This window comes from Staurois parvus, unplaced genomic scaffold (genome assembly GCF_062004578.1).
Source record: "Staurois parvus isolate SC_StPar_1 unplaced genomic scaffold, SC_StPar_1.0 ptg000564l, whole genome shotgun sequence".
NCBI classification, from domain to species: domain Eukaryota; kingdom Metazoa; phylum Chordata; class Amphibia; order Anura; family Ranidae; genus Staurois; species Staurois parvus.
In genome coordinates, this window is record NW_028318360.1 from 1,489,191 (window position 1) to 1,511,892 (window position 22,702).

Sequence of the window (22,702 nt, forward strand, 5' to 3'; positions counted from 1 at the left end):
CCTACAAATGGAAAGAAACATTTTTTTTTTATTTGGTATGCTATGTGAATAGGAGCGCATAACAAATATATAGTGGGGTTTTCTCACATTTGACTGCAAAAGTGGAAATACACTTCTAGTTAAAGATTCAATACAAAATCAAAAACCGGTGTCCAAATAAAATAAAATATCCAAAAAAAACCCAAATAACCCTAAAATTGACCCTCAAAAAGTTACATTTTCACCCTTGAAAGTCCAAAATAAAAAATAAACCCTCTTAGTGTCAGTGAATCTTCTCAATTTTCTTTGATATAGTAATCCAAATGTATGGTCGACTTCCACCGTATACCTCCAAAAAATATATAAGAAACTGGATAGTGTATTGACCTCAATATTCAAATAATCATAACATATATAAATATAAATGAATTGCCAATATGTGAAAAAACTGTGAAACACGTGACAAAGTGAAAACACCCCGTGAGCACTTCTGTGTGGCTAGAGTAAATACTCTTACCCTAAATAAAATAAACAAAAGCCTTTAGGATAATTTTCCCAATATGCAATCTCCAAAATTCCTGCAGGTTCATTCCATAATAGCTGTGCATGATACCGGACTATTCCATGTCCTCAAGCATGATATAAGGATACTGTTAGGGATCCGGGTATGACCAGAAATGTGTGGACTGACACAGGGAAACACAGGCTCCAGGTGTAGTATAAACAATACAATTTATTAAAGACTAAACAATACATAAACGCAGTGCAAGACTAAACATAAACACAGTGCAACCAAACCTCCAACAGATAACAATAAGAACAATACTAAACGTAGTCGGGCAGGCCGGGTTGGTAGCAAACGGGCAGGCAAGGTACAAGGAGCAGGCGGCAGCGTAGTCAGGAATAGCCGAGGTCAGGACAGGCAGAGTTCACGCAGAGTCAGGATTAAAGCAGAATCAGGATCAGGCAGGAAGCAGACAGGATGCAGGTACAGGGGCTTATGGGAAACATACACCAAGGCCCTGATCACAGGCCTGGCCATTCCTTAAATACACCTGCTGTAATCAGCCTCAGGTGATGGCTCATTGCAGGAGTGAGCCTCTGGTTGCTGAGAGCACCTGCTGGCCAGCCCTGGTACTGCAGCCCACAAGGCAGGTGAGTCTCACCACCACTGGCAAGTCCATTCCTGACAGATACACTTCTCAAGGCCGTCCATAGAATACCACTCAGAAGGAAAGAAAAGACAATATAGTGTAGTATTCAAATTAAATAAGTCGAGGCTTTAATAAAATATGCTTACATCAATATAGTAATAAAACCGCATGTATTCCCATATGACAGGATCTACAAGCAGCTTCCAGGAATGCATGTATTGATATCATTTTAGTAAAGATGGCCGTTCCGCTACTTCCGGTCAATCTGTAACGTCCGACATCACGTCCCTTGACGCGTTTCGTCACTTCAGACTTCTTCATAAGGGGTCAAAAGATTATCTTTTAGCGAGATAAAGATTGTTATGTTTTAGCGAGATAGTGGAGAATTACAATTTCGAGGGTGAAAGAATGCTTGAAGCAAACGTAGCAGGATCGGATGCTAAGCAACAGATCATCTTTGTAGCTCTTGGGCTTGCATTGGATCCCAGATGGCACTGTCAGCCAGCCACTCCAGCACCAAACACCACAAGTGCCCACAGCAGCTGGTAAAATGGAACTATAGGCAAAACTTTTATCATTTTGGATAGAACAATTGTTGAGATTTTCCTTCACTTTCTGTCCCATAGCCAAACAGGAAGTGAGAGGAAATCCCTGCAAATTCTCAGGGCACCAGAACTAGTGTTCCCATTGGATGATACCCCAACTATTACTTTACTGGGGACAACCCACAATTTGGGGTTTTCTTTTACTTTCACTTTCAATGATAATGGTAAATAGGACAAATAGAGAGGGTGAATCTCCCCAATGGGGGGCACAGACAGCAATAAAAACCTGACAGGGGTCCTCATCCCTCTCCACTTCATTCAAAACTAAGAAAAATAGGTTTTGTTTTTATATTTCAATATTTTTATTGAGAAATAAACATATTAAAACAAGATGGCTAACAATAAAAGAAAAGAAAAAAAAAGAAAGGGCCCACCAACAAAATGGAACCAGATTCAGAATCATAAACATAATACTGGTAGGTAAAAAAAAAAAAAAAAAAAAAAAAGAAATTTAGCAGATAATAGCATTACAATGCACATGAAAAAAGTCAAAGCCATCAAAATATACAAGTTTCAAAGATCAATAAACAACAATTATAGCAAAATAGACCAAAAATAACAAAGAAAAATAAAAATGTTTAACAAATAGTAGGAAAAGAGAAAAAAAGAGGAAAAATAGAGAAAGGAGGGGGGGGGGGGGGTCAGCTGCCAGACACTCACGATACAGTAATATAAGCAATCCAAGGATCCCAAGTCCTCTCAAATCTGGACACATCATCAGAGACGATACTCGTCAGTTTATCATTAACCATTATCCAGTTCAGTTTTTGTTTCACCCTATCCAGCGGGATCAAAGATTGCTTCCAACTCCTAGCTATAGTAATGCGAGCCGCCAATAAGATATATACAATTATTTTAATCGATCTTTTGGGAACATCAGAGGGTAGTATATTAAACAAGGCTACTTCCGGCGATCTACGGATATTAATTCCTGTCACTGAGTAAAGAAAATTAAATATGCGGATCCAGAACCTACTCACGACTGGGCATTTCCACCAGACATGGAACATAGTACCCTCTTGACCACAGCGTCGGAAACAGGCAGAAGAAACGGAAGGATACATAATGGCTAGGCGAGCAGGGACCAAATACCACCGAAGTAGCGTCTTGTAATTAGATTCAACAAGATCAGTGTTAATCGAAATCTTCGATAAGGCATGGGCCGCCGTCCGCCAGGTATCCAAATCCAATGAACTATTTAAATCCCGTTCCCATAAAGTCATGTAAGACAATTTTGTTAGAGGATCAACCAACAAAGCATAAACAATGGACAAGCGACCCCGCATTACCCCACTCGCCCCACAGGAGACCTCGAGGGAAGTAAGCGCACAAGGTTCTGTGAGTAGTCTAAGTTTGCTATCAATAAAAGAGCGAAGTTGATGGTAACGAAATATCTCTCCACGAGGCATCCCACAAAAATTCACAAAATACTGACGAGACCGAGGGCGAACCCCATCTAAATAATCACCAATACGTAGCAAACCCTTATTAATCCACCATTGGAACCCCGCGAAAGACAAACCCGGAACAAACTCAGGATTACCAAACACCGGAGCCAACGGAGTATGCGGAGAGAAAAAAGGTTTACGAGCTCGCCATCTATCCCACACTGACAATGAATAAGATAGAGTAGGACACAAAATAGGAGGGCGCAATCTATTGGGAAGCCACATGAGAGTACCAATAGCATATGGACGGCACGAAAGAGCCTCAATCCCAACCCATTGGGGGACATATCCCCTGGCCGTAGTACAAGATAGTTGTGCTATTTGGGCCGCCTGAAAATATGCGAAAAGATTAGGGAGTCCCAAACCACCATGCCTCTTCAAAGAAAACAAGGTAGATTTGTTCAGCCTAGGGCGCTTTCCCCTCCAAACAAATCTGGAGACTGCAGCCTGCAGGAAGACTAGTTCTCGTTTGGGAATCAAAATTGGTAACGTCCTAAAATAGTATAATAATCTAGGTAGGAAGGTCATTTTAATAGAATTAATTCTACCGAACCAGGAAAGAGAAAGATCCTGCCAGGCTAATAAGTCATTCTTAAGTCGCTTGAAAAGCGGGATATAGTTGGCCTGGTATAGCGTCGATACAGATTTCGTAAGAAGAATCCCCAGATAGGGGAGAGAACCAGGAGCCCACTGAAAAGCAAAGTTTTCCCGGCAGTAGCGAACCTCTGAATCGGGTAAAGAGATATTCAAAGCAACAGTTTTAGAGGAGTTGAGCGTAAGACCGGAGACCTCAGAAAAACGATGAAACAGATGGAAGAAACCAGGTAGAGACGTTCGAGGATCAGATATATACATAAGAACATCATCGGCAAATAGGGCACATTTATGAACCCTTTGACCACAGATAACACCCGATATAGAGGAATCAGCGCGAATAGCAATCGCAAGAGGTTCCATCGCCAATGCAAAGAGCAACGGAGAAAGAGGACATCCCTGTCTAGTTCCTCGCTCTATCGAAAAAGGAACTGATTTATGTCCACGAATGGATACCTGAGCTGACGGGGTAGAATAGAGGGCCCGCAACAACGTCGTAAAATAAGGGCCAAACCCAAACCTGTCCAACGTTTTAAACAAATAATCCCAGGACAGACTGTCGAATGCCTTCTGAATATCCAGTGACAGTAGAAAAACATCCCTTTGCGACGATCCATCCCAATTGGACTGCACAGCTGACAGCAAAGCTATAGTCCGCCTAATTTGGTCCGATGTTTGTCGACCACTTATGAATCCTGATTGGTCATCATGAATGTATAAGGCCAAGAAGTTATGGAGCCGTAAGGCCAGGATTTTAGTAAGAATCTTTAAATCACAATTAATTAAAGAAATAGGCCGGTAATTGGAGACCATAGCGGCATCCTTGAAAGGCTTGGGAATGACACTAATGAATGCCTTATTTTCCTCTGGGAGAACCACACCCCCCTCCCGCAAATAATTAAAGTACAGGGCCATATGGGGTATCAGAATGTCCGGGAAAGCTTTATAGTAAGTATTAGGAAGACCATCCGGTCCCGGGGCCTTGTGAGAGGCCAGGGATTTCACCGCATTCCCAACCTCTTCATAGGAGATAGGTTGTTCCATTAGCTCCCTATGTGCCTCCTGGAGGGGGGAAAAGGAGATAGACTCCAAAAAAGCCTCCAGAGAGGAAGAAGAACGGCCCCCCGTGGGCGAACTATAAAGCTGAGAGTAAAAAGACTGAAATTTGTGGAGGATCTTACCCGGGTCCTGGGATAACGAACCATTGTCCAGTCTGAGCTTGGGGAGGGCCGTCTGGGAGTGTCTAGGAGTCAGCTTGCGTGCCAACAAGGTGCCAGGTCTGTCCCTCCACGTAAAGAATTTATGATTAGACCAACGAAGTTGTTTATCCGCAGTGGTAGTAAGACATAAATTAAGTTCCAGTCGGGCCTGGTCAAGTTTAAGTAACAAATCAGAACTGGGATGTTGTTTATGTTGAGCAACCAGGTCAATATATAACTGAGTTTTAGTAGCAAGTAGGTCAGTTCGGGCTTTTTTTAAACGAGAAGAGAGTTGAATAATATAGCCCCTGACTGAGGCCTTATGAGCTGTCCAATTAATCGCCGGGTTCGTGTCCTCTGCTTTATTAAAATCAAAAAACATTTGTAGGTGCGATGAAATTTCCCGACAATGAGATGGATTACCCAAAATAGAGTCGTTAAGACGCCAATGAAAAGCCGTCTTACCAAGAGTCTCGGACGAAAAGGTGATAGAAACTGGGTCGTGGTCAGACCAGGGCGTGGAAAAGATTTTAGCAGTGACAAGTTTGGGGAGTGAATATGTATGAAGAAAAATATGGTCAATGCGAGAATAACTATCATGAGCCCTGGAGTAGTGGGAGTAGTCTCGGGAAGTAGGATTAGCCTCCCTCCATGCATCAATAAGATCATAACGATATAAAAGTTGAGCCAATTTACGGCTCCGCCTAGAAGGAGGTTGAAGCGTGGCGGTTTGGGAACGATCCAGAGTCTGATCCAATGCTAAATTAGAGTCACCAGCTAGAATAACGTCACCCTCAAATTCTCCTACCAGAGTACTTAGCAAAGATTGGAAAAATTCAACCTGATTGGTATTGGGGGTATAATAAATTATAAAAGTGATAAGGTCGCCTCCCAAGTGGCCTTTCACCAAAAGATATCTCCCCTCCTTGTCCCGGATAATTTTAGAGTCAACAAAGGACACTCGACGAGAAAAGCAAAGGGCCACCCCCCGCTTTTTCTCTGTGGCATTAGCAAAAAAGCAGAGAGGGTAATTTTTATGAATATAACGTGGAGAGAAGGAGGGTGGAAAATGAGTCTCCTGTAAGGCAACTATATCCGCCCCAAGGGAGTAGTATGAGCTGAAAGCCTGTATACGTTTGGATGGGGAATTGAACCCCTGAACATTATGAGAAAGGAAGCGAATTTCTCCGCTAGTGGACCGTACGGAAGACATGACAAATAATTATGGAACTAAGCAGAATAAAGACCCCTCGTTCCTTAAAAGTAAGAAGATCCCTATAAGTCCCTAAATGTCGCCAGCTGACCCCCCAAAAAATCAGAAAACAACAAAAAGAAAAAAGACAGAAAAAAACAGAAAAAAGAAAAGAGAACATTCGGATCACAAAAGTCCAAATGCCAAGTGACCGCGGTACACAAAACAGTATCAGAAAATGAAGGAAACAATGTACCAGGAAATACAGAGCAATAGCCCTGCGGTGGAATAGGTCTGCCCAGAGAAACATTCCCGGGGAAGAGTCTTCCAATCAGGGAGAGCGCAAAGACACTCTCCGGCACTAACAGCAGTTACAACCCAATAACAATAAATCAAACGCACAGTGCATTAAACAAAAAAACAAAGCAATTAGAGCCACTGAAATGATATTCAGCAAACAAATGCAATTAACATCCTAAGTCCCACCCCCAGCCCATCCCCCCAAACCAATATAACAACAGCGGCCAATGCTCCGAAGAGCCACAGAAAGGCCGCCATCAACGAACATATTCCAGCGAAAAGTCCCCAAAAGAACACAAAAGTTCAAGAAGTCCACCCGGGCGGATTCCGGGACCCCTTCTTCTTAGACGATGGAGTAGTCCACAAAGGCTGGAGCGGCGGAGGTCGAGAAGCCGATCCCGTGGGAGAATGGGACGTCGGACTGCGAGATATAATACCCAGCTGAAGCAGCAACTCCTCGCCATCCTGGAATGTAGTAAACCCATAGGACTTTCCATTAAGAGTGAACTGCAGACGAAAAGGGTAGGCCCAACGATATTTAATGCCCTTTTGAACCAAGTGAGAAAGAAGTGGCTTGAGGGAGCGCCGCCTCTGGATAGTGGCCGACGAAACATCAGCAAAGATTTGTACCTTGTGCCCTGCAAGCTCTATATCCGGATTCTCCCTGCCAAACCGCATAACCGCTTCCTTAACCTGAAAAAAATGAGGCTTGACGATGATTAGGTTTTGCTTTTAGTTATACTTTAAAAATTGGCATCATTGTAAGACGTCCTTGGGACTTACAAGTACTTTTGTATACTCTCCTTAAATGGCAAGTAGTTAAGTAAGCCCAACCCCAACTGAGAAAGTGTTTCTGCTGCTGGAAAGTGAGTGAAACAAGCAATTCATGGATCAGGTCCATTCACTCACCAACCTTTCTTTGCATCTAATCCCAGTCTGGGAACTTGAACAGCTGCCAGGAAGCAGAGACACATCATTATTGCTGGAGCTTTGATGTTATCATTCGGAGAGGTAATCAATGTTCTCTGCAGGACTGAACTTTATAGTTTTAGAACATCATCTGCCATAGCTTTTGAGACTCAAACAGGTTTTGTTCAAAGACTACATAAAGATTGGTCTACAGCATGTAATTCTTGTCTTTATGTGTATGTCTTTATTTTTATATAGACATGATTAACTCCGGTCCAATAATAATGAGGACCCCAAAAAATATGTTTTTATTTTTCCCTTCTCTTTTAATAGAAAGACGACCAGTATACCATGAAACACTTTGCATCTGTGCCCATCCCCATTTATCACAGCAACAGTGAATGATAGCCCAGCTAAAACAGAGCAAATTAGAAAAAGGTCTTTTTGTATCATGGAACATTCGCTTTTTCCAGCTGGTTTAGATACACTGATCAACCATAACATTATGACCACTGACTGGTAAAATGAATAAGATTGATATTCTTGTTACTATCACATCTATAAGTAGGTGGGATATATTAGGCAGCAATTAAACATGTTGTCTCTGAAGTTGATGTGTTTAAAGCAGAAAAAATGAGTGTAAGGCTAGGTCAGAGTCTGTCAAACAACAAAAGAGAAAAATTCCCAGCTCAACTTGCTAGCTAGCTTGCAAACAACCCAAATAAACCTGTCTAACAGTATGCATTAAAAACAGGGGTTTGGTTAGCATACAATTGCAAATACATATGCAAGCTACAGAGCCTCATCATGGAACCCCGGTATTCTGTAGTCCTAACTCTACAAATTTTGAGAGCCCCCATAGTAGAGGCACATGTATTTAATGGATAGACCAAGGGCAAGGCGAACCTGAGGGAGCCCACCCCTCCTTAAAGGTACAGGAGGGCACCGGACAGGTCAGAGCATCTTCAAAACTGCAGTTCTTGTGGGATGTTCCCAGTCTGCAGTGGTCAGAACTACCAAAAGTCGTCTAAGGAAGAATATCTGGCAAACTGGCAACAGGGTCCAGAAGCAGCAAGGGCTCATGTGGGGAGCTAAGGCTGGCTCATGTAGTCCAATCCAATTGAAAAGCTACTGTAGCTCAAATTGCTGAAAAAAATAATCAGAATGTCAGAAGACACAGCGCATCGAAGTTTGTTCTGTAGCTACAGACCTGTCAGGGTGCCCACAGCCAAAAGTGCCTACAATGGGCATGTGAGCACAAGAACTGGACCACAGAGCAATGGAAGAAGGTGGCCTGGTCTGATGAATTCAAGAATGATTTGAGTGTTGACTTGGCCTCCAAATTCTTCAGATCTCAATTCAATCGACCATCTGTGGGATGTGCTGGAAAAGCAAGTCTGATCCATGGATGCACCATCTTGCAACTCATAGGACTTAAAGGAACTGCTACTGAGTGCCAGACAGTGTTAATTTTGACTCAGGTTTAGTCATCGTCTTGACTAAAATGCCATTTTATGTTTCATTGTATTTGAGTCATCTGAATAGTTTTAGTCATATTTGAGTCATCTGAATTGTTTTAGTTTTCGTCGACATTTTAGTTGACTACAGTCTAATAGGTTTAGTTAAATTGGAATACATTATATATGCATTTCTGTAGAATTTCCAAACTCATTTTATACTCCGGGAGTAAAAATCTAATAACATGTTATTATTTATGGTATTAAAGTTTAAAATGCACTACAGACACAGATTTTGCCTTTGTAATATATAACTTCTTCATATATAAAAGCACATTTCATAAACAAAAATATTGCTTTTTGATAAACAGAAATGCAACTTTAAAATATAAAAAAAACCTGACATTAAATATTAAGAAAAGCCTTTTTCTTATTCTTTTTAGTTTAGATTAGTAGATGCCCCCTACTGATTCTTATGTGGTAGTGCAGTGTTAATTTTGGCGTCAAATTTCGATTTCATTTTAGTCATAGTCTAGTCTTTTGCCTAAAATGCCATTTTAGTTCGTCGTATTTTAGCCAGCTGAACTGTTTTAGCCAACTAAAATAGTGTTAATTTCATAGACGAAAATATTTTAATCAACTAAATTAACACGGGTGCCAGATACCACAGCATACCTTCAGAGGTCTACTGGAGTCCATGCCTCCATGGGTTTTGGTGGATGGTCATAATGTTATGGTTGATTGGTGGTATATTTTGCTTTGACACACAGAAGCTAAGATCAGCAGTTTCAAGTGGTATTAAACCCAAAAGCAAATATTTATTTTATTGCAGCTTACCAATTTCTTATATGTGATGGCTGCATTAGTTTTCTTTTTTCGGCTTTCTTTTTTTCTGTTTTTGCCTGGTGATCTGGTCAGTAAGTCTGCTGTTTTTCAAAAGCACAAGCTGTCTTGCAGATATATCCGTTACAGAGATGAGACAAATCATTCAGCACTGCCAAGGGTGCTTACAGTGATGTTTTACTTGTGTAAAACCTTTAATCCTAAAGGAGAAAAACTGTTTGCTGTAACTGCTTATAAAGTGTTAGCTGGAGTCTGGCTTCAATGTGCTAGTGTATCTAAATCTGCTAGTACATTTAACGCTCCCCCCCCAGACTGACAATGATGCTGAACAAAGGTTCCCCTGTGCTCCTTCTTCCAGAGTGGGGCCACTCTAATACTGGAGGCGTGTTACTGTCCAGATCACCAGGTAAAAACTGAGGGGAAAAAAGACTAAAAAAAAGCAAACAGATGCAGCCACCACATCTAAAGATTGATAAGCTGCAATATATTACATTTCTAGTTTTGGGTATCATATTGCTTTAAGCTGAACTCCAGCAAACAGCTAAATACACATGTGACTGCCAAATCATTTGTATTCCTGTCTATCCATTCCTGATGTTTACACAGCTCTGTCACAAAGCAGAGGCCTGTCTGGCTGGGGAAGGTGGACCTGACCATTCTCTGCTGCAGTTTCACTTTCATTTATAGGTTTCCTTCCAACCCTCGCCCTATGACTAGACAGCTCTTTGGCACTCTGCTTTCTCCTCCTGTTTGCATGCGCCTTTCACTTTAGCACACCTGCTTGTCTCCTTGAGCTGCTTCTGCAGTCCACTTTCCCAGCACTGCTGTACAGGGACTTCAAGAGGTTGATACCAAGGGAAATGAAGGTTCTTACACTGCTTGCATTTAAAACATACATGTGATGATGCATTACAATTAAAACCCTGCATTCATTTGTGCTTTTTATATCTGCCTAGAGTTTAGCATTAGATAAAGTGTACAATAATGACACATATACTGTATGTGCCAAATATTCCAAAGGATTTGTAATTCTGTTCAGCTAGACCGATGGGGGTAGACTTGAGGGGTATGCAGGGCTGAGTCAAGGTTTTTTACTTGCCAATGTCCAATCACCTAGAGGTGGAATGTAACCCAATAGTCTACAATTAAAATGTTACTAAACCCCGGACCCTGCATTCACTATATCTGGTCTCCCACAGTACACACAACATGGAAGTGCAATTATTTTAGTAAATATAAACTGCTAAATACCTTTTCTCATCAGCAGTTAGAGCAGTCTTGTGACTTCAGCAGAGCACTGGTTGAAGCTTGTAGGAGGAGTTTTCTTTTTGCTCTAGGAGGATGCAGAACCCCTGACCTCTGTCTGGACAGTACTGATTGGCCCTGTGTTGATCACATGCACTTTCCCAAGAAAAAAGAAAACCCTCTCGAGCAATACACACCAAACTGAGCATGTACATGTGGCTACGGGCTCAGTTTGTCTTATTAGGAGATAAGATGTGGACATTTGAACAAGAGGAGGATCAGAGAAAACAGGATCAAACGGCCTTTTTACACAAGGCAGAGGAATAACCCCTTAGGTTCCACAGTGAGTATAACAAGCATGCTTTACTGCATATACAGACTGATTTTATTGTTGTGGGTTTAGTAACACTTTAAGTATTTCTTGTGTCCTGTGATGTATACCAAGAAATAGATTTTACAAGTACTGTAAGTCAAACATCCCATTTTTAGTGGCGTGAGGTAGGATTAGAATGTTTGTTGGTGTTTTTTATTGTCTTCTGTCACAGGGACAGGAAGCAAAGAAATGTCCAGTCAATGTGGTCACAGACAAATATAAAAAATATATTTTTCTTTTCCAAACACTATACAAAAGTAACAAAAATTGTCTGAAGTTAACCTTTAAACTTTTATGTGGCTTCTAGGATTGAGAAGCTGGTGGATGGGGCCCGGGACCCCAGTGAGTTTCTGGAATGGCAGCGACAAATGCGGGAGAAGGACCTGGAACATCAGCTGGCTGAGATTGAGTGCCGGCGGCTGGAAGGGAAGCTGAGCCGAGAGGAAGCTGTTCTAGCCCGGCAGAACCTCATCCAGGAGAACAAGAAGAAGGCCGTGATGAAGAAAGAGGAGGTGACACCTGTACTTTGTATTACAGCTGAGCTCTGGCGACATGTCAGAACTATAGAGGAAAGATGGATCTTTGGTGACATGTCAGAACTACCCTTGCAATAAGTCTCCCCAGACTACAAGGGTTAGGATGCTCATTTTTGCCTGTGGTACTATTATAAAGCATTTTTGCTTCCCCTAGCCCTTGATTGTGCAGGCTTCCTCCATGTGTGGCCAGTCCCCAGAATCACTTCTTTTTGATGTTCTATCTGTTGGTCACAATCTAATGCAGTTTTTATCAACCCTTTTTACCATAGGAGGACCCTTGAAATAATTGTCTGGGCTCAGGGAACCCTTACTAATAATTCATATATCTACAGCTAACAGCATATTAGTGTGATGGTCAGCGGGAAGAGTAAGAAAACCAAATTCCCCCTCTGTACACTCAGGTGTACCCAGCCCAAATTATTCCTCCAACGCCAATAGTAATCAAGATGCAGCCAGGATCTGTGCAGCTCTCCCTGTTGCTCCATGCACACTAGCGTTTTTTTAAGCTCCTAGAACAAGTATGTCCAAAGTCCGGCCCGTGGGCCAATTGCGACCCGTGTTCCGGTTTAATACAGCCCCACAGGTAATTTTGGCAATATCTAAAAAGGAGAAAAGTGGTACATTTATTGAGGAACATAATGAGAAACACATGATGAAAGAAAACGAAAGGCTTAGGCATATGTGGTGAAAGCGAAGGACATGGCGGCGTCCTCGATGTACACATAGTTACATAGTTAGTCTGGCTGAAAAAAGACAAAAGTCCATCCAGTTCAACCATAGAAAAAAAAAAAAGTTATAATCCTATACCCACAATTGATCCAGAGGAAGGCGAAAAAAAAACAGCAAAGCATGATCCAATTTTCTCCTGCTGGGAAAAAAATTCCTTCCTGATCCCCCGAAAGGCAATCGGATATTCCCTGGATCAACTTTAAATATAAACGCCGTATACAGTTGCAAGAAAAAGTATGTGAACCCCTTGGGATTACGTGGAGTTTTGCATGAATTGGGCATAAAATGTGCTCTGAACGTCATCTAAGTCACAACAATAGAAGAACACAGTCTGCTGAACATAATACTGCACAAACATTAGATGTTGCCATGGTTTAATTGCACATAACATGTAAACATTCACAGTGCAGGGAGGAAAAAGTATGTGAACCTTTGGACTTAATAACTGGTTGACCCTCCTTTGGCAGCAATAACCTCAACCAAACGTTTCCTGTAGTTGCAGATCAGACCTGCACAACGATCTGGAGTCATTTTGGACCACTCCTCTTCACAAAACTGTTTCAGTGTAGCAATATTCTTGGGATGTCTGGTGTGAATCGCTCTCTTAAGGTCATGCCACAGCATTTCAATGGGGTTGAGGTCAGGACTCTGACTGGGCCACTCCAGAAGGCGTATTCTGTGCTGTTGCAGCCATTGTTTTGTTGAATTACTTGTATGCTTTGGGTCATTGTCCTGTTGCATCCCCCATCCTCTGCGGAGCTTCAGTTGGCAGGCAGATGGTCGTACGTTTTCCTGCAAAATGTCTTGATAAACTCTGGAATTCATTTTCCCATCAATGACAACAATCCGTCCAGGCCCTGAGGCAGCAAAGCAGCCCCAAACCATGATGCTCCCTCCGCCATGTTTCACAGTGGGGATGAGGTTTTGATGTTGGTGTGCTGCGCCTTTTTTTCTCCACACATAGTGTGTGTTCTTCCCAAACAACTCAATCTTGGTTTCATCTGTCCACAGTATATTTTGCCAGTAGTGCTGTGGAACATCCAGGTGCTCTTTTGCAAACTTCAAACGTGCTGCAATATTCTTTTTGGACAGCAATGGCTTCCTCCGTGGTGTCCTCCCATGTACTCCATTCTTGTTTAACGTTTTCCTTATTGTAGATGTGTCAACAAAAATGTTAGCATGTGCCAGAGATTTCTGTAGGTCTTTAGCTGACACTCTGGGATTCTTCTTTACCTCATGCAGCATTCTGTGCTGTGCTCTTGCAGTCATTTTTACAGGACGACCGCGCCTAGGGAGAGTAGCAACAGTGCTAAACTTTCTCCATTTGTAGACAGTCTGTCTTACCGTGGACACATGAACATCAAGGCTTTTGGAGATACATTTGTAACCCTTTCCAGCTTCATGCAAGTCAACAATTCTTGATGGTAGGTCTTCTGAGAGCTCTTTTCTGCGAGGCATGGTCCACATCAGACAGTGCTTCTTGAAACCAGTAAACCCAAAACAGGTGTGTGTTTTTTAAGGGCAGGACAGCTGTCAGCAACACATCCAATATCATCACACTGATTGGAGTCAAGGTTTGCTCACTCCTGGCTCCAATTAGCTCTGGGAGAAGCCATTAAGCTAGGGCCTCACATACTTTTTCCTCCCTGCACTGTGAATGTTTACATGCTATGTGCAATTAAACCATGGCAACATCTAATGTTTGTGTAGTATTATGTTCAGCAGACTGTGTTCTTCTATTGTTGTGACTTAGATGATGTTCAGAGCACATTTTATGCCCAATTCATGCAAAACTCCACGTAATCCCAAGGGGTTCACATACTTTTTCTTGCAACTGTATATATACATCGTACTAAGCGCTGGAGGAGACTCGAGATGTTCACAGGGAGCCGGCTGGCATGTGTGGGATTCAAAGATGGCGTCTGGAGTCCACCCTGGAGCGTAGCATCGACGTCAGCGTGATGACGTAGGGATGTCCAGCATGCAATGCGACGCGTTTCAGATCATGCATGAGGCCAATGAAAGGCAAAGGTGCACTCCCTTCTCAAGTGTTGAAGGAAATCAGTGAGAGTAATTTTGCTTTTTTTATTTTTAGGGGGAGAAACAAGTACAGATTTCAAATATGTCCTGACCAGTATCAGTCGCTCCTATATCCATTCATTTTTTTGGTCGGCCTTCATGCATGTTCACATCAAATCTGGCCCTCTTTGAAAAAAGTTTGGACACCCCTGTCCTAGAAGCTATTATGAACATGTTTTTTCTGCTCCTGGAAGCCAATAGTGTTATCCTATGTGTCCATACCCATTATTTTATGCTAGACCCTTTTTTCAAGCTTCAGTGTTTAGGAGCAGAAAAAAAATTGTTTTTGTAGAGCTTTTGGGAGCTCCTAAATTGCTTTTTTTGTAGCATTTTTTTTCTTCATGTACTGTAAAAACGCTAATAAAATGCTACTACAAGCCAGCTCAAAAAACGCTATTATCAGCGTTTTTCATCCAGCATTTTTTGAGCTTATAAAAAGCGCTAATGTGCACGGAGCCTTATCTGACCAAAGTCTTGAAAACAGTCTGTGCAACAAAAGCAACAAAAAGAAAGTACAACCTAGCGCAGTAAATATTTAATACAAATACATTAAAACAATAAGTCCTCATGCAAACTGGATGTTTTTGCAGCGGCTGTTTTTGGCTTTTGACATTTTTTTCTACAGCTAGTAAACTCCCCAGCATGTTATCCTAGGTGTCCACGTACATATAGACTGTGATGAACGTTTTTTGGCTGGAAAAAAAACCCAGGACTAGCTGTAAAAACACTCTAACACTGAAAACGCGGTAAAATGCTGCAAACTGGCGTTTTTGGATGTTTTTTTGACCCAAAAAATATTTTTTAGGTAAAAAAAAAACGCTAAAAACTGCAAACAAGGAAAAACGCAGAAAAACGTCGCTAATCTCAGCAAAACACCGCTAAACGCTAATGCAAAAATTCTATAAAAAAGCTGAAAAACTCCTGTTTTTAACGTGACTTTACACAGCGAACGTTACCAGCGTTATCAAAACGTCCCGTGTGCGTGAGGGCTAAGAGAGACAATAGTTATTACTGCATATACTGTATGTTGGAACCAACTGCTATTTCATTGTTTTAATCTATTTTATTGCACAATTACTAGATTGCGCTTCTCTTTTTTGTTGCTTTCAGTGGGAAGACTGATCCTAACATTTGTGATCATTGGAAAGAAACCCTTTATAGATAGCTAAAACTATCATTGTTGCCAGTGGCAGGGGCGGACTGACCATTTAGAAACTCGGGCACTGCCCGAGGGCCCGGGGTCAGTAGGGGGCCCCATGAGATGCCCCTGGTACCTTTTTCATGGGCTTTTTTGAGTTTGGGAAAGGACGCAGGGGCCCCATGATCCCCTATTGCCCGGGGGCCCCTTGAGTTGTCAGTCCGCCCCTGGCCAGTGGTTACTTATCTGAGAGGCAGGCATTTCTCATTGATCAAGGAACCTCTAGCAATCCATGGAGGGAGCCTAGGGCTTCATGGAACTCTAGTTGAGAAAGGCTGTTCTAATGACATCACATACAATATTGGACCAGCAATCCTGCATTATGAGTGAGGATGTTGAGGGCCTGTCCCCCATCCATGAGTTTTGGAGGAAAGAGTAGAGTGACAGGAAAAAGTAGGGAATCAGGGATGAGGTAGGTAAAGCTGTTTTTTGACTGGTACCCTAGGCAAAAATGATTTTTTAACATTTGCAGCTCCAGTAGTTTTGGCATTTCTCCGGAGCGCAGCTTTATAGCATGATGTAAAGCAAGTTGCCACTGCTGCAAAGTCATGTAATTAATCAGAACTTTTGTATAGCTGTTGGGTATATAGGATTCAGTTATCTGTATTCTTTTGCCTATCTCTATGTGTGGCATTAATCATCACAAATCCCATTCTAGTTCTTAAGACAAACAGCCTCATCCCATCTGTGACAACGATAAATAATCACAAATAATAGTCACGCAGCGATCGTAAACTACATCAACAGATCTCATTTGCCGTTTTTTGAATTCATTAGAGTATTAAGACAATAGTAAAGCACAGAACGCGATGGCGGAATGTCAAAGTTAATATACAGTAATATCTCCACTGGTAATTCACACAGCTACCATAAAGAATAAACATCTTAAAGGAAACCTGTGAGGGTATAAATACACAGGCTAGTGGCTTGTTCTTTACCAGTTCAGGATCATAATCCTCCCCCCCCCCCCCCCATGGAAACAGGATTTTTTTTTTCTTTTCTTTTGGATATTCTGCAGATCTTCTTTAAAGGACAAATAAAGCTCGGTAGTAGCTTTTGTTGTAAACCCTTCCATATACCTAATGAAGTGACCAGGGGCGGACTGACAACTCATGGGGCCCCCGGGCAATAGGGGATGATGGGGCCCCTGTGTCCTTGCCCAAACTCAAAAAAGCCTATGAAAAAGTTACCAGGGGCATCTCATGGGGCCCCCTACTGACCCCGGGCCCTCGGGCAGTGCCCGAGTTTCCAAATGGTCAGTCCGCCCCTGGAAGTGACTGGCCTCAGGTAATACACAGAGATGAAACAAATCCTCCTACATAAGTTGTACCTGTTTATCTGCAGTGTTCTCTACTCTACATCCATTCAAAGTGCAGAATTTATACAACTTGTCTGAGCTTTCAGAAAGTAAGGGTCGGGGAGCTGAAGTTACACTTTGCAGAACTCATTAAGAGCTGATTGGAGGGAAGGGACATCCCCACTTCACAAAGTACTCAGGAACAGAGCTGAGGCTGTTAATCACAGGCTGTGTGTTAGAGCTCCCTCCCCTATCACTTTTTTACCTCTTGGTGTCAGGAAAACTTTCAGATAGCAGAGGAAGGAAGCAGCTGACAAAAATGACACTTAGTCCATCCATTCATGAAATGTGTCTTTAACATGCAGCACAAAACTGTCAGGTAGGGCAGGAGACCAGATTTTTCTGTGCTGCAGTTAGGTATCACTAACAAATCGTATCCCTCCCCCAGGCTGTAAAAGGAAAAGCAGCCAACTGATGAGCTTATCTCTCTGCTCTCCCCTCCTCTCAGCACGTCCTTTGTTAGCATATGTGCACTGCAGCCAGTTGGCTGTTGGAGTAAAGCTAAAAAGTAGGGAGGGGTAAAATCCTTGCCAGGTTATTTTTTGCTGATGGAGTCCCATTGGAGAGATTTCCCTCCTCTTCTTGTCCCATAGACACCACAGGAAGAACACGCCCTCATTCACAATGCTTTAAGATACAGAGATTAATAAGGGCCCGTCGCAATAGTCCTGTGTCCCATTGTTCCAGTTCACACCAATGTGCTGTACTGGCGTGCACTGAAAAAGAGTAAGATGGGTTGCTTCTTTGCACAGTGCGTTGTGTTGCACTATAACACATCACAATGGGCTGTCATACATGAAGTTAAATGAATGTCATGTTCAATTAAAAAAAAAACAGAAAAACGAAAAGCAAGCACCGGCTTGTGTTTTATAATGCACCACAGCATGCATGCACAGCGCATGTTGTACACACCATAACACACTCCTGATGGACCACAGCGCACATGTTATACACACCTTAACACACTCCTGATGGACCACAGCACACGTTATACACACCATAACACACTCCTGATGGACCACAGCGCACATGTTATACACACCATAACACACTCCTGATGGACCACAGCACACATGTTTACTCCTGATGGACCACAGCACATATGTTATGCATACCATAACACACTCCTGATGGACCACAGCACACATGTTATACACACCATAACGCACTCCTGATGGACCACAGCACACGTTATACACACCATAACACACTCCCGATGGACCACAGCAAACATGTAATACACACCATAACACACTCCTGATGGACCACAGCACACATGTTATACATACCATAACGCACTCCTGATGGACCACAGCACACATGTTATACACACCATAACACACTCCCGATGGACCACAGCAAACATGTAATACACACCATAACACACTCCTGATGGACCACAGCACACATGTTATACACACCATAACGCACTCCTGATGGACCACAGCACACATGTTATACACACCATAACGCACTCCTGATGGACCGCAGCACATATGTTATGCATACCATAACACACTCCTGATGGACCACAGCACACATGTTATACACACCATAACGCACTCCTGATGGACCACAGCACACGTTATACACACCATAACACACTCCCGATGGACCACAGCAAACATGTAATACACACCATAACACACTCCTGATGGACCACAGCACACATGTTATACATACCATAACGCACTCCTGATGGACCACAGCACACATGTTATACATACCATAACGCACTCCTGATGGACCACAGCACACATGTTATACACACCATAACACACTCCCGATGGACCACAGCAAACATGTAATACACACCATAACACACTCCTGATGGACCACAGCACACATGTTATACACACCATAACGCACTCCTGATGGACCGCAGCACATATGTTATGCATACCATAACACACTCCTGATGGACCACAGCACACATGTTATACACACCATAACGCACTCCTGATGGACCACAGCACACATGTTATACACACCATAACACACTCCCGATGGACCACAGCAAACATGTAATACACACCATAACACACTCCTGATGGACCACAGCACACATGTTATACACACCATAACGCACTCCTGATGGACCACAGCACACATGTTATACACACCATAACGCACTCCTGATGGACCGCAGCACATATGTTATGCATACCATAACACACTCCTGATGGACCACAGCACACATGTTATACACACCATAACGCACTCCTGATGGACCACAGCACACGTTATACACACCATAACACACTCCCGATGGACCACAGCAAACATGTAATACACACCATAACACACTCCTGATGGACCACAGCACACATGTTATACATACCATAACGCACTCCTGATGGACCACAGCACACATGTTATACATACCATAACGCACTCCTGATGGACCACAGCACACATGTTATACACACCATAACACACTCCCGATGGACCACAGCAAACATGTAATACACACCATAACACACTCCTGATGGACCACAGCACACATGTTATACACACCATAACGCACTCCTGATGGACCACAGCACACATGTTATACACACCATAACGCACTCCTGATGGACCGCAGCACATATGTTATGCATACCATAACACACTCCTGATGGACCACAGCACACATGTTATACACACCATAACGCACTCCTGATGGACCACAGCACACATGTTATACACACCATAACACACTCCTGATGGACCACAGCACACATGTTATACACACCATAACACACTCCCGATGGACCACAGCAAACATGTAATACACACCATAACACACTCCTGATGGACCACAGCACACATGTTATACACACCATAACACACACCTGATGGACCGCAGCGCACATGTTATACACACCATAACGCACTCCTGAGGGACCACAGCAAACATGTTATACACACCATAACACACTCCTGATGGACCACAGCGCACATGTTATACACACCTTAACACACTCCCGATGGACCACAGCGCACATGTTATACACACCGTAACACACTCCCGATGGACCACAGCGCACATGTTATACACACCTTAACACACTCCCGATGCACCACAGCGCACATGTTATACACACCTTAACACACTCCCGATGGACCACAGCGCACATGTTATACACACCTTAACACACTCCCGATGGACCACAGCGCACATGTTATACACACCTTAACACACTCCCGATGGACCACAGCGCACATGTTATACACACCTTAACACACTCCCGATGGACCACAGCGCACATGTTATACACACCTTAACACACTCCCGATGGACCACAGCGCACATGTTATACACACCTTAACACACTCCCGATGGACCACAGCGCACATGTTATACACACCTTAACACACTCCCGATGGACCACAGCGCACATGTTATACACACCTTAACACACTCCCGATGGACCACAGCGCACATGTTATACACACCATAACACACTCCCGATGGACCACAGCGCACATGTTATACACACCATAACACACTCCCGATGGACCACAGCGCACATGTTATACACACCATAACACACTCCTGATGGACCACAGCACATGTTATACACACCATAACACACTCCTGATGGACCACAGCACACATGTTATACACACCATAACACACTCCTGATGGACCACAGCGCACATGTTATACACACCATAACACTCCTGATGGACCACAGCGCACATGTTATACACACCATAACACACTCCTGATGGACCACAGCGCACATGTTATACACACCATAACACTCCTGATGGACCACAGCGCACATGTTATACACACCATAACACACTCCCGATGATGTGAATGAGTGCTTTTACTGCTTGTTCAGAATGCTGTGTGTGAATATGTCAGTGTGCATAGTCCGGGCACAGGATCACATTAAACATAGAGTACACTTATCTTAATCTTTATTTAAAAAGTTTTTGTTATTTACAAAAGAAATCATGTATTCACTATCTGCTAATGCTAAAGTAGAATTCCATCTTTGTGACAAACAGATATTTTAGGGAACAATATTGAAATAAGTATTTAAATAGTCTTCATTACCTTTCCTGTTCTGTTATGCCAGTGCAGGTTCTTGAAGTAAAGTTTGCATCTAATAGGGCAGCACAGTGGCTCAATGGTTAGCACTTCCGCCTGGCAGTACTAGGGTCATTGGTTCAAATCCCAACCATGGCACCACCTGCCTGGAGTTTGCATGTTCTCCCTGTGCCTGCGTGGGTTTCCTTCGGGTACTCTGGTTTTCTCTAACACCTCAAAGACATGCTGGTAGGTTAATTGGATCCTGTCTAAATTGGCCCTAGTATGTGTATGTATGACTGTAAGTTAGGGACCTTAGATTGTACACCCCTTGAGGGTTAGGGGCTGATGTGAATGTACAATATATATGTAAATCGCTGTGTAAATTGATGGCGCTATATAAATACCTGAAATAAATAAATATAATAAAAATAGCTCATTTTCACTGGTGAATAATAAAATACAGTAGGCACGGCTGTCAGGAATGATTCGGCATGAGTCCAGTTAAGTTGTTGGCTGCTCAGTGTATATAAAGGTGCCTCCTACTGTTAGCTGGCACAACAGTTATTAATGGCAGGTCTGTTCATTGTCTTCTACCCATGCGTTTGTTATACAGGCACAGAAGCTGATGCGCCAGTATGCAGAGAAACGCCTACAGGAAGAGAGGGAGATGAGAGACTTGGTAGAACAAGTGTCCGAGGGGCGCAAAAATACCAAACAAGCACGCTTGAAACTCCAGAGATACAAGCAAAGAATAGGTATGATATATATACACTAAAGCTGACAAATAAATGGTGCTGGTTAAAGGCCAAGACCTTCCAAACCTGAAGTTTCAATGATGAAGGATGGTAGCCTATTGTGGAACACATACACTTGTTATAGCTCTATTTATTCCCCTTGATGAACATTGTTTATAATGGCTGTATTGTGCAGGATGGTTTTCTCCAGTGGAGAGAGGTTGCCTCCTGGAATGCTGAATTGATGTAAACAACCAGTATTTTAACCTGTGAACATTCATCTAATACAGGGGTACTCAACCTTTTGAAGAGAGAGAGCCACTTGAATGATTTGGTAATGGATCAGGGGCCAAAACGAAATTAAATGGTTCAGGATTTTTAATTCTTTATTTTGAATAGCATAATGAACATTTTCTCCCTGCAGCCACTGAATGCCAGTGGGAGGGAGAGGAGGAGAAGTTGGCTTTCAATGGTCGCAGGAGGAAAATGAAGAGGATCGGTTCCTGTATATGCCTCCCCCATCGCCCCCCTGTCCAAGTGTAAAACAGATTGTGACAGAGAGGCTGCAAGGGTCCCCTGGAGCCTTGCTACCCCTGACACTGCACTAGTGGTCACCATTGCGATCCCTGACGTTGCACCAGTGGTTGGGTGGTGTGGTAATAACACTTCTCAACTATGGGGGTTTTACTGCCTCACCCCCCACCTCCAAACCGCAATTGTAAACAATCCCTTACTGTCCTG

General features: G+C 42.8%; 1 protein-coding gene across 2 annotated transcripts in view; it reads left to right on the forward strand.

Annotated features, from left to right (window-relative positions):
* Positions 1 to 22,702, forward strand: part of CFAP99 (cilia and flagella associated protein 99) — a 158,776-nt gene that overhangs the window by 93,054 nt on the left and 43,020 nt on the right. For both annotated transcript variants that reach the window (XM_089691512.1, XM_089691513.1), the window contains 2 exons: positions 11,606 to 11,810; positions 21,841 to 21,982. In XM_089691512.1, coding sequence (XP_089547638.1) covers positions 11,606 to 11,810; positions 21,841 to 21,982 — 347 coding nt within the window. The remainder of the gene's footprint in view (positions 1 to 11,605; positions 11,811 to 21,840; positions 21,983 to 22,702) is intronic.